Below are 13,330 nucleotides of genomic sequence, written 5' to 3'. Positions count from 1 at the left end.
TGATAATTGATTGTGGGTATTTGAAATATTGTTCTCCTTGATGTTTCCAGACTTTCTCATGATCAATGCTTGTTTAGTGTATCTGAAGTTTACAGTGCTACTTCAGTTTAGGGATGGTGATTGCCACACCTGTTTATAGTATACCTTTGTTCTTTTGTCCTGTTGTATTTGCAAATTTTAGTTTCTTCTTTTGTATTTGAAGGTAACAAGTAACATGCCTTACTGCTGCAGTTCTTTCCCCCAAGTGCTTTGTAACTGCTGTTAGTGCAGTACTTTGTACTCAGTAGACGCTCAATACAACTGATTGACTTCATGTCACTGGTCATTTAAAATCCTTTTACTAAAATTTTTACCTTTACCTGTCTTCTGACTGAAGATATCATCTAACAGCTCAAGATGTGAAATTAATGTAACATTTCCACAGAATGGGAGAAGTTTAAATTGAACTGTTAATTTAAGCATATCAGATCTCACATGGCTTCAGGGTTGGTTTTAGTTTAAAAAAACTGATTTAAGAGCAAGTCTGATCATCTTTAATATAGCTTTATATAGAAATAAAGATTTGCATATTTAAAAAGTACTCTTTCAAATGATTATTGTAATATAAAAACCAGGTAGCATTTGGGGGCCCCACATCAACCTCATAGAAGCAGCGTGGCTCAGTGGAAAGAGCACGGGCTAAGGAGTCAGAGGTCATGGGTTCAAATTCCGGCTCCACCAACTGTCTGATGTGTGACTTTGGGCAAGTCACTTAACTTCTCTGTGCCTCAGTTCCCTCATCTGTCAAATGGGGATTAAAACTGTGAGCCCCCCGTGGGACAACCTGATCACCTTGTAACCTCCCCAGTGCTTAGAACAGTGCTTTGCACATAGTAAGCACTTAACAAATACCATCATTATTATTATTATTATTCAACCATATTTAATAAAAGGAATTAAATTTGTGGTATACTATCATCGTTATTATTATTCAACCATATTTAATAAAAGGAATTAAATTTGTGGTTTTTGTTGGGGGGGTTGCATCTAGTAATTCTTCAGAAAAGCAGGAATCAGTGCAGTTAGCAGTGAGAACAGCAGAAAAACTCCTTAAGGAATTGAAACCTCAGACCATTCAAGGACACGTCCAGCTTCGCATAATGGAAAATTATTGTCTAATGGCAACCAAACAAAAGTCTAATGTTGAGCGAGCCTTAAACACCTTTACTGAAATAGCAACCTCTGAGGTTAGTGGCTTTCTTTCATTTCATTAACTTGTGCTTTTGAAGATTTTCTTTATAAAGCAAACTAGAAATATTTTTGAAGTCAGCCAAAATTGTTTGGTCATTTGTGAAAAATATATAAAGCTGTACCACATCTTTAAAGAGACAGTGTTAATATCGCGTTGACATTGATCTGAATACAAGTTTTAGAAAATGAACCTGCCACCACTAAGACCACTGCCACCACCCCAATCTATTTCCTGTTCATTTGGAAAGTAAATTTTAGTCCTCCACCTCAGATTTCCAGCCATCTCTCAGACATGTCAGTGACACATCAAGTCTCCCACCTGCCACTACCTCGCTTTGTTCTTGGCTACCGTTGCTGCCTAGGCTTTCCCAGGAAGCACCACAATATACTACTCCAACTTCCCTCTTCCATATAGGTGCATTAACTAGACCAGCACATGGCCTTTATCCCCCATTGCCATCCAGAGTTCCCAATAATCACTGCTGCTTCAGCTCTGTCTCCCTTCCCATCTAGTGGACAGCTCTAGCACACAAAAGTCAGTAAGAGCTGGCTAAATAAGCTTGAACATTTGATTTTCTTGGTTTATTTTGGATGTATGTACTACCGTAATCCTGAAATTATTTTCTCACCCAAAAATGGCAGTAGGACTCGTTCTCTGATTGGATCTTATTTAATGAGCCAGATTCTCTCCAGTAGCTGAGTTGACTCCTTAACAAGTAACATTCCTCACTTCAGGCTCCTAGCCCATAATTTAGTTCTACTATAATAGACTCATCTGGGTCTTTTGAGAAAAATGGGGGTTCTGAAAATCATTTCGTCGGCCTAAATCAATTTGGATAACCCAAAAGTGAAGCACTCTTGTGCCCCCACCCCCACGGTTAGTGGAGATTTGTCTGTGTAAACCAAATCGGTATTTGGCACAACTGCCTCCTTCCTCCCATCCTCCTGACCATGAATGAAGAAGCCTGTGTTCTTCCCCAACTCCACTTTAGCCTGTTAGCCTGTTGGACTTTCCTATGGTTTGCCTTAAGGTAGAGTGTTGGCAGGGTAAGCCTGAGGCTGTAGTCCTGGGTCAGTTAGGAGCCACACAGGAGATGGTAAACTCATGGTGAAGGGAAACATCTGTTCCATCTAATAATGTTTTTCAGCCCAACAGTGTTGAACTTTGGTACTAGCAGTAGTTTCCCCTCCCAAGATGGCACCCCTTGGCACTTCAAAGGTGGCACCCTTACATGGAGACCTAATAGAGATGGCTGCCACGCATATGCAAGGTCCCTGCTTCCCACTCTACTCTGTCAACACCTCAACAGTCCTTTACAACATTTACTCCTTCTGCAAGAAATAATCTAACAAGGTTTGGGGATTGTTTTTTAAGCCTCAGGGAGCCACTTAATTCAGGGACCGGACCTGAAGGATCTGGTCTTGGCTCTCCCCTCTGGGGAATGATGCGTGAGTGGGTGGGTGGTTGGCCAGGGATCTGGGCTCAGTTCTCCCTCCTCAAGGGAAGGAGGGTTGGAGGATGGCATAGAGGATCCAGGAGTCTGGGGGACGTAGAGGATGACATCTTGTGCTGGACAAACTGCAGAGTGGAATCCACTGGCCTCGTCCCTGGAAAGTAGCCACTTTGGGTGCTATGCTTACTTATCACCTGCAGCCTACTAGCCCCTTCTCTTTCTGCACACAAACTCCCTCCAGTTCTTAAGGTAGCCAGCTATTCCAGCTTTACATCCTCCCACCCAGACCCTCTGTGACTCGATCTGTGCTTCTGCTACCTGCATCACACCTAATCCTCTTCCCATTTAACCCTGGGCTCCCCTTTGGGCCACTGTGGGTGACCCCAGGCCCCCTGCCCAGAAGCAGCTCTAAGTCCGTGTTGGCCACTGTCTTGAAAATGTTGGGTCGTGTGTCACATGGCGAGATTGGCAGCACTTATGATTCTTGCCCTGGGGTGCGTGATATTCTGAAGATGGCCCCCAGAGGAAGGACAGCTTTGTAAAGGGAAAGTTGAACAGGTTTGGGGGACTCAGAAAGCTTATAACCACATGCCTAGTGTTATTATAATCTGTTTGTTACAACCGTAACTCTTAGAATGTCTGGTATTTTAGTTGCTTTGAATAGTTCCTAGCGCAGGGTTATGTATATGAGGGCATTTACAATGATATTTAATATTAACAGATTGCAACACTCAAACGTTAGTGATGGAGCCAGAAAGTACAGTCTTCTGCACACAGTAAGCGTTTAATAAATACAATTGAATGAACTTCTTGTTTGTTCACTCTAGTATTCTGTAGCACGGGAGGCTTTTTTGCTATGTTTTGTCTGAGGTTCTCCCTTTCCTGCTTAGAAAATCAAATTTTCTAATCCTGAATCTACATATGAAATGTTCATTTCAGAAGGATCACATCCCCGCACTTTTGGGAATGGCCACAGCATTCATGATCTTGAAGCAGACTCCAAGAGCCAGAAACCAGTTGAAGCGCATTTCAAAAATGAACTGGAATCCTATCGATGCGGAGGAATTTGAAAAGAGTTGGTTGCTTCTTGCTGACATTTATATTCAATCTGCAAAATATGACATGGCAGGTGAACTATTAAAAAGGTGTCTACGTCATAATAGGGTAAGTGATCATTTCTCTTGTCTACTAAAGTTAGTCAGTGGAATTAATTCATTGAGCGCTTACTGTGTACAGAGCATTGTACTAAACACTTGGGACAGTACCAGTGCAACAGAATTGTTAGACATATGCCCTGCCCACAGTGAGCTTACAGTCTAGAGGGGGAGACAGACAGTACTATAAATAAATAATGTATGGATATGTGCATAAATTTATGGATATACTTATAGCCTCTGCTCTAATGCACTTCATTGGTGGATATCCCAGAACAGTACTGTTTACATTGTTCCTCGGCACCTCAGAACCTGCCTAGAGCTGGAAAAAATGTTGAAAAACAGTTGGGGGTCCATGACAGACCCTTTCATAAGAAGTTGTACGTTAGAGTTGCCTGGAAAAATTTATGATTCCTTTCAAGGTTTTGGTTGAGTTTTCTTTCGGTTACATGTCCTTGTTTTGTTTCTAAAGGTCCTTCTCACAAACAGGAATAATAATAATAATAAATAATGATGCTATTTGTTAGTGCTTACAATGTGCCAAGCTGGGGCAGATACCGGCTGATCAGGTTGGATAAAAGAGCACGGGCTTTGGAGTCAAAGGTCATGGGTTCAAATCCTGGCTCCTCCAACTGTCAGCTGTGTGACTTTGGGCAAGTCACTTAACTTCTCTGTGCCTCAGTTACCTCATCTGTAAAATGGGGATGAAAACTGTGAGCCCCCCATGGGGCAACCTGATCACCTTGTAACCTCCCCAGCGCTTAGAACAGTGCTTTGCACATAGTAAGCGTTTAACAAATACCATTATCATTATTATTATCCCACACGGGGCTCACAGTCTTAATCCCCATTTTACAGCTGAGGTAACAATCAGAGGGAAGTTAAGTGACTTGCCTAAGGTCACAGAACAGACAAGTGGCAGAGCTAGGATTAGATCCCAGGTCCTTCTGACTCCTCAGCCCGTATTCTATCCACTAGACCGTGCTGCTGGAAAATTAGAGATTTAGTCATTTACCTTTGAGAGTAAAAAAGAAATGCAACTACAGGTGCAGTGTAGTATTTTCATTTAGGAACTAATTTATGCATTTTCTAGTTTCAGCTGTGGGGATAAAGTAGTTACTGAAGATGTTTGTGGAATGTCAAGTGTCTGCATCTCATTATCCAACCTATCTCAGAGTTAATGAAAATTGCTGAAAAATATCAATTGCAGCTCTACTTAAGGGAAAGAACACTAAAATTACTGCAGCTGCTTACTATTCCCATGTAGTAAAACATGCCGTGTGAAACGTTTTACATGTAGTATTTCCGGGTTTTAATTTGGCTTATTTATTGGAATTCCTCATTTTAAATGCATCTTTCTTAGTTATTAAAAAGAGCTTGTTTTAGCCGAGCTGAATAGACATCAGTATTTAATTAAGGTAAAATAGAGCAGCTGCGAGAGCGCAGGCAGAAAATCTTGAAGGAAGCTTTGGAGCATAATTTCAGGCACTTCGGCAATACTTTGAACACCGTTTGTCTACAGGTTTTTTATTCCTCGACTTGGGTCAGAATTTTATTAAGTAGTTTGTTTACTGTCATAGGACTAGTCCCTTTTTACAGTCACATTTCAATAACCCACTTTACCATGATGATGGAATATCTCACTATCATTTTAAAATTTGGGAAAGTGGACTCTAAGTTAAGTTTAATGAAGTTCTGGAAAAGTAGAAATAATGGCCTACCATTCCTCTCCCTGACTACAAAAAAGGAGAACCTAGCTAAGGAGTGTCAATCAATCAATCAATCGTATTTATTGAGCGCTTACTGTGTGCAGAGCACTGTACTAAGCGCTTGGGGAGTACAAGTTGGCAACATATAGAGACAGTCCCTACCCAACAGTGGACATTGTCAGGAACTTGGAACATTGGGGTATATTGGTGGGATTTCATAGGTTTTGGTCACACTTACTGGAAATTGGGAAATTTCCACTTAGGCATGAAACTGAAGGTATTCATTCAGGCAAATTTATTGAGCACTTAATGTGTGCAGAACACTACTACGCACTTGGGAGAGTACAATACAACAATAAACAGACGCATTCCCTGCCCACAATGAGCTTACAGTCTAGAGGGGGAGACAGACATTAGTAGAAATAAGTTCTGGATAGGATATAAGTGCTGAGGGGCTTGGAGAAGGGGAAGAACAAAGGGAGCAAGTCTGGGTGACGCAGAAGGGAATGGGAGAAGAGGAAAGAGGGGGCTTAGTCTGGGAAGGCCTCTTGGAGATGTGCCTTCAGTAAGACTTTGAAGGGGAGAAAATAATTGTCTGTCGGATTTGAGGAGGGAGGTTTTTCCAGGCCAGAGACAGAACGTGAGTGAGAGGTCGTTGGCGAGATTGAGGCACAGAGAGAAGGTTAGCACTGGAGGAGTGAAGTGGGTGAGCTGGGTTGTAGAAGTAGTGAGGTGAGGTAGGAGGGGGCAAGGTGGTCGAGTGCTTTAAAGCATTTTAAAGTGAGGAGTATTTGATGTGGAGGAGGATGGGCAACTGCTGGAGTATTTTGAGGAGCAGGGTAACATGCCCTGAACTTTTTTGCAGACAAATGATTCAAACAGCAGAGTGAAATATGGACTGAAGTGGGGAGAGACAGGAGCCTGGGAGGTGAGCCAGGAGGCTGATCCAGGCGGAATAGGATGAGTGTATTAGCATGGTTACAGTCTGGATGGAGAGGGAAGGGTGTATTTTAGTGATGTTGCAAAGGTGGAACAGACAGGATTGAATGATGGATTGAATATGTGGGTTGAATGGGAGAGAGGAGTCAAGGATAATACCAAGGTTACGAGCTTGTGAGACAGGAAGGATAGTGGTGCTGTCTACAGTGATGGGAAAGTGAGGCAGAGGACAGGGTTTGAGTGGAAATATAAGGAGTTCTGTTTTGAACGTGTAAAGCTTGAGGTGACAGGAGGAGATCCATGACTTGAAGGCAAGAAGAAATGTGACACTGCAGAAAGGGAGAGAGATAAGGGCTGGAGATGATGCAGATTAAGGTATCATCCGCCTAGAGGTGGTAGAAGAAGCCATGGGAGCAGATGAGTTCTCCAAGGGAGAACAGAAGGAGACCCAGAACTGAACCTTGAGGGACACCCACAGTTAGGGGGTGGGAGGCAGAGGAGGAGGCTGTGAAGGAGACTGAAAATGAATGGTCGAGAGATGAGAAGAATAAGGTAGATAAGCTATGGTAGTTCTGTGTATTCTGGGTATTGTGTGTGAAGTGTAGCTGGCATAATAAATAAAGCATGGGCTTGGGAGTCAGAAGGTCTTGGATTCTAATCCCGGCTTTGCCACTTGCCTGCTGTGTTGCCTTGAGTAAGTCTCTTTACTTCTCTGTGCTTCAGTTACCTCACCTGTAAAATGGAGATTGAGACTCTGAGCACCACGTGGGGCAGGGACTGTATCCAACCCAATTTGCTTGTATCCATCCCAGCGCTTAGTACGGCGCCTGGCACACAGTAAGCGCTTAACAGCAAATGCCATAATTATTATTATTATTATTATTATTATTATTATTATTATCTGAAACCAATTTTTTGAGTGATTGCTTTGGAGTTTTGTAACAAATTAGGCCCTTGGTCTGAAGAGGTAAGACTCCTCACACTAGGTGTTATTTAATGCCTTGCTTTCAGCACTTAGAACAGTGCTTGGCACATAGTAAGTGCTTAACAAATACTATTATTATTATTATTATCACACTCTTCCCAAAGTGCCTAACTTAATATCAGGAAAAACTGTCTTTTTGCGTAGTTGCTTATGCTGAGTAAAAGTATCCTAGGGTTTTGTGATATTTTCCCCTAGACTGTAAGCTCCATGTGGGAAAAGGCCTCATCTACCAACTCTGTTGTTTTGTACTTTCCCAAGCGCTTAGTACAGTGCCCTGCACACAATAAATGCTCAATGAATACCATTGATTCCTGTGAAAATGCTAATTCTGCAGTGTTATTAACATCATGTCTTGTTGCTTCTTTGTCCTATTTGCTTGTTACTTGGCTAAACTTTCTGGATAAAATTGAGTATTTTCAGCTCTGTCTATATTCAGCCATTTTTTATTTTTCATCAGTCTTGCTGCAAAGCCTATGAATATATGGGATACATAATGGAAAAGGAGCAAGCTTATAAGGATGCTGCAGTAAATTATGAGATGGCATGGAAATATGGCAATCAAACAAATCCAGCCGTTGGTAGGTTTAACCGATGGGCATTATGTTCTGTGAAAATTTAACATTGGATTGTATTTATAGGTAATTATTACATCAGAGAAGGAACATGTTATTTGCCAGGTGTCTCCAGAGTAAAATCCACAAGAGGCTCTGAACAGCTGCCTAAATAGAGAGCCTTCCTGCCAAGAGAAAAATATTTGACAAAACTCTTATATATTTCTGGCTTCAGAGGGATAATTTCCACCAGGTTCAACTTTGGAACCTTCATCATTCACTATTTCTAAAGGTTTTTTTTGTGTGTGTGTTGGGGGGGGGGTTTGTAATTCATGTGACTTCACTTAAAATACAAACAAAATTATTCCATTTAAGAGGACCAACCTCTTGTAGATTTTGCAGTGTAGTTTTCTCCACATTCATAATAGAAATCCTTGCAGCTCTGATTTAAGTCAGTGTCATTCCATTCAGATTTTTGGCCTAATACTAGCCCTAAAGTTTTTGTGGGGTTTTTTTTCATTGTTTTTGTTTTTGTTTTTGTTTTTTTATGTCTCTTTGTAAATTTCTACATTATATATGTATATATATATATATATATATATATGGATTTTTATTTATGTGTGTATATGTATGCATACACATTATATACACACACACACACACACACACACATACATACACATATATCATCAATCAACTTGTTAAACTTGAAGCTTTCCTTGGAACAGTAGTATTATTTTTTTCTTGATGGATAAGAATTTCCCCAGTCCTTCTTGACATCATTTATCTGCCATAGACTGATTATGAAAGTCAGTAGACTAAAGTATGGCATAAGTGCTGCATTTTTATATTTGGATTTCTTTCTTGCCTACTGAAGAGGTCCAGTATAAACTTCCTTCAAGTCCTGGGTCACAACTTATGGCAATTTTAATGTCTAAAATAATTCAAAATGTAAAGGATAGTTAAGTGACTTACATTAGCAAGCAGAAACTCCTTACCAATAGCTTCGAGGCTCTCCATCTTCCAGTTGGCTCTATTCCCCTGCTGGTCAACAACTTGCTATTCTGTCATGCAAGATTTCTGTTCCTGCCCCATGGTGGATAGATTGTCTTCAAGGAGACTCCAACCAGGACTGTTTTTCACAGTGGCCCTCTTTATTACACATCCCTCTGGCCCCTCTTGCCAGGGACCACCATCCCAGCAGTGCTGAAGCAGAAAGACCTTCATCTCAATGAGGGCATTGCCTTTTATAACTTAATAACCCCTTCTGTCCCTACAAGGTACATCCCAACTCCTCCCTTTAATAAACGTAACTCTCCCCCTTTACCCTTTCCATTCTTGTTCTCCCTGCATCCATTTTGGGGTCATCTGTTCTTGAGCCATTGCACTCACACCCCACCAGGATACGCAAGTGCTGGAGCTCTTGTGGCCAACCAGAGTTCACTTGGTAGTGGACTTTCCTGGGGCTCGCATTGTGGTTCTGCGCACCTCTCTTGGGTCCTCATCCAATCGACATCTCTTGTGAGTGTCTCTTTGGTCTTTGCCCAGTTGACATTTCTCCCTGCTCCTCTACTCAGACCTCTGCTGCTCAAATGTATCTGCTGATAATATTAATGATAATTCATTCTTGACTCTCCACCACAGATACTTCTGCTTGTGCTGTTACCTTGCCCCTTAATGCTCTCCTGACTCCCTCTGACCTCAGATCCACCAACCCGCCCCTCTCCAATCTTCTAAACCCTCCAAAATCCCACTTTGTCCAAAAAGCCTTGCAAAATCAGTTCCAAACACCCCAAGTTGTCAACCCAACAACTATGCTTTAACATTTACATATACTTGCATCCAGCCTCAGCACTTGTGTCTGAGAGTGTCCAATTACTATTCAATTATTCAGATATTTCATCCTGGCATATTAATGCTACTAAATGTTATAACCCTGTTTGATTTGTTCATCCTGCTCCCCCATATACAAATAATTTATGACTGCTAGCCTCCCCCAGTAGATTGTAATGTGCCTCAGTGGAGGGAGCAAGTCTTTTCTGGTGTACTTTCCAAGTGTGTAGTACAGTGATCTGCACATTCTAGGGGTTCAGTAATAAGGGCTCAGTAAATACACCCTGCTAAAGCCGGGAGAAGAGAAAAACTACCGTGAAGGTTCAGAGAAATATCTGAGTAAAGAAATACAATAGCAATAGAAATAGGACCAACTTTCACGAGCAATAGGGAGTTAAAAGTATATTACTTGCAAAATGTGAGTGTCTACCATTGGCATTTCACAATTTTGGATGCCCTATTTTTACTGTGCTTTGTTTTGGATAATCCTTGCATCATTTTCACACTAAAACAGTCTTAAATATAAAGAAGACAGGTATTTAAAATTGGCTTAATATCATAATGCGTGTAAAATTGAAAGAACAGCCAAGTAGTCATCATCAAAGCCCAACCTACAGCAGAGGTTGACGTCTTGCCGAAAGGTGAGAAATCATCTGAAAAAAGAATGAATAGTAGTAAACCATGACTGAATTACAGGATTGGAGAAAATCTATCAAAACAAGTGTAGAAATGGCTGTTTTTAGGTTGTAACTCATTTAATGATAGTGGTTTTCTCCTACCTTAGTGAATTTAAAAGGAAAATACAGTTGATTGTGTTCTGACTTCTTTTTCCATTGGTGGTGTTGGACAGTATTAATACAAAAGCACACTGCTGTTCCTTAGTTAAATATGTTGTTTAAGAACTAGTGTTGCTGCAATATATTTTTTTCAGGTAAGAAAAATGTTGCTCTGGATTGCACCCAATCTCGTTGTTCTGACCTGTGAATGTGCCTAAAAGCTAACTATTGCATGACTCTTAGTATTTCTAAAGCTTTAGATCAAAGCCTGCACTAGTGTGAAAAGTCAGAATTAACAAATTAACTTAGTATTGCCAATTTAAAGCATGCTGATTAATCATATGCCATAGCCAACATTTGTTATGGAGCTGCTTCTTAGAAGATTGAAATAGACCAAGGAAGGGGGAATGATTACAGTGGAAAAGATCTGTGAATAATGTGTCTATTATAATTGTGCTTTATATCACTATCACCATTTTTTTACAGGGTACAAGCTGGCATTTAACTACTTGAAAGGGAAAAGATATGTTGATGCAATTGATATATGTCACAAGGTAAATCTTTAATACGAGAATGAACTTGATTGCCTTTTTTAAAAAATTGAATAACTCCTAAGTACCCAAAGTATTCATTTAGCTCTAATTGTTACGTATTTTCAACTGCTATTTTTTTTTTCTATTTGACAGATTCTGGAAGCACATCCAAGTTATCCAAAAATCCGAAAGGATATACTTGATAAAGCCCGTGCATCTTTAAGAACTTGAACTTTTTATATTTGGGTTTTCTGTGTTCAAGAGACGAAAAGGGCATTGAGCTCTAAAGATGCTTTCCTCTATTAGAGTCAGTATGAACATATTCTGTAAGAGAAAAGCCATTTTCAAAATTGATATCTTCCAGCAGGGGCTGCTGTTGTAGTTGAAGAAAAATACTGGCATATATTTGGTGTTAAGAATTAGAAGGAAAGCTTAAAGCAAAGTGGCTTGTTTTAGGGAATCTCTGTACTTAGAGACAACTTTGAAATTGTTACAAAAATTCTAAACTGTTGCACCTTTAAGAAATAGTCATACCGTATAAAGGAAAATATTTTGTAATAAAAACCTAGTAAATTACACAATGGTATATATTAGACTGTAAGCTCTAGAGTGTAAGCTCATTGTGGGCAGGGACCATGTCTACCAACTTTGTTATATTGTACTCTCCCAAGCGCTTAGTACATTGCTCTGCACCCAGTAAGCACTCAATAAATACCATTGATTGATGTACTGCTAGAGTATAATATCTCTGTTTTTCAAATGGGTTTACTGAAAATATTCCATCATATTTTATATATAATAATAATGGCATTTATTAAGCGCTTACTATGTGCAAAGCACTGTTCTAACGCTGGGGAGGTTACAAGGTGATCAGGTTGTCACACGTGGGGCTCACAGTCTTAATTCCCATTTTACAGATGAGGTAACTGAGGCCCAGAGAAGTTAAGTGACTTGCCCAAAGTCACACAGCTGACAATTGGCGGAGCCGGGATTTGAACCCATGACCCCCGACTCCGAAGCCCGTGCTCTTTCCACTGAGCCACGCTGCTTCTCATAAATCTAGATGACATTGTAAATAGCTTGTGAGATGTTTTAATGAAGATATTTGTACAAGATTTTGTTTCCATTTTGTCTTAGCACACATTCCTCTAACTTATTTTGTAGTTACTGATTTTTGCGTGTGGGCAAGGGAGTGGAAACCGACTGTTTTCCAACGCTGGTAATGCAAACTCCACTACCTCCTCCATTCGTTTTCACTAACTCTTAAAGCCATGGATCCATTCGTCAGTACAGTGTAATAGTATTTCCAGATTCTTAAGTAATAATGGATAACTGCTATCAGTCAAGGGGGTCCATTTTTAAGGACCTACTAGCCTGGTTCTAACACATTGAACCCAATGAGTCTGGTCTGGATCCAACTAGTTGTTGGTTCACCTTACTACTGTAATAAGAACAGGTCAGCTTTTCAGGGAAGTGAAGTGGTGTGATCAAACTGTTAGAGCTATTTTAGATCATCGAAGGTGGCTGTGTTTGCATGCAGTACAAGTAAAAGATGGGGTTGACTGGTTTCTCTCCTCCCCCACCATGTATTCCTGATTATCCCTATTGAACTTCATTTTATTTTGATTCTGAGAATTTCTTTACCTTGCCAGTTATTTTTATATTTTAATCCTACCCTCCAAGTATTCATTTGATATTTATCGAGCAGAGTTGGTAGACCCATTCCCTGTGCAAGTATTGTTCCTCCTCCACTCTCTCTCCACCCCACTCTCTTAGTGCCAGCCACAAATGTTAATAAGTTTGTTTTCTGTTCTGGATCATGAAAATGTTAGGCTCAAGTCTCATCCCTGAAGAACTCCTCTTGTTATACCTTTGCAGGTGGACTCTGACCTGTTGACTGACCAGCATATTTTTAATGGGGGGGGAAAAAAGATGAGTGCCTGAAAACAGTGAGTCTAAAGAAAGGTATTATAAAACATACTGAGGATCTTGAAGAAACATGGTCAGGCATGAGGGAGAAGGGGAGATAATGATTAACCTGAGCATTTCAAGGAACTTGTGTATGACATCTGCTTCATGGAGTGCTGGTGGAAATAAATTAATTCTTGGGGATAAAAAGGATAGTATGTACATCATGGACCTAGGCAGAATAACATACTCTCCTTG

General features: G+C 40.5%; 1 protein-coding gene across 1 annotated transcript in view; it reads left to right on the top strand.

The window, feature by feature from the left end:
* TTC21B (tetratricopeptide repeat domain 21B) overlaps positions 1-11,928 on the top strand; it is a 43,612-nt gene extending 31,684 nt beyond the window's left edge. The window contains exons 24-28 of the mRNA XM_038751117.1: positions 1,031-1,226; positions 3,624-3,848; positions 7,929-8,049; positions 11,118-11,185; positions 11,318-11,928. Coding sequence (XP_038607045.1) covers positions 1,031-1,226; positions 3,624-3,848; positions 7,929-8,049; positions 11,118-11,185; positions 11,318-11,395 — 688 coding nt within the window. The 3' untranslated portion in view covers positions 11,396-11,928. The remainder of the gene's footprint in view (positions 1-1,030; positions 1,227-3,623; positions 3,849-7,928; positions 8,050-11,117; positions 11,186-11,317) is intronic.
* The last annotated feature ends 1,402 nt before the right edge of the window (positions 11,929-13,330 follow it).

The sequence above is a fragment of the Tachyglossus aculeatus genome, chromosome 9 (genome assembly GCF_015852505.1).
Source record: "Tachyglossus aculeatus isolate mTacAcu1 chromosome 9, mTacAcu1.pri, whole genome shotgun sequence".
NCBI lineage: Eukaryota > Metazoa > Chordata > Mammalia > Monotremata > Tachyglossidae > Tachyglossus > Tachyglossus aculeatus.
This window is presented reverse-complemented; position numbering and strand designations above follow the sequence as displayed.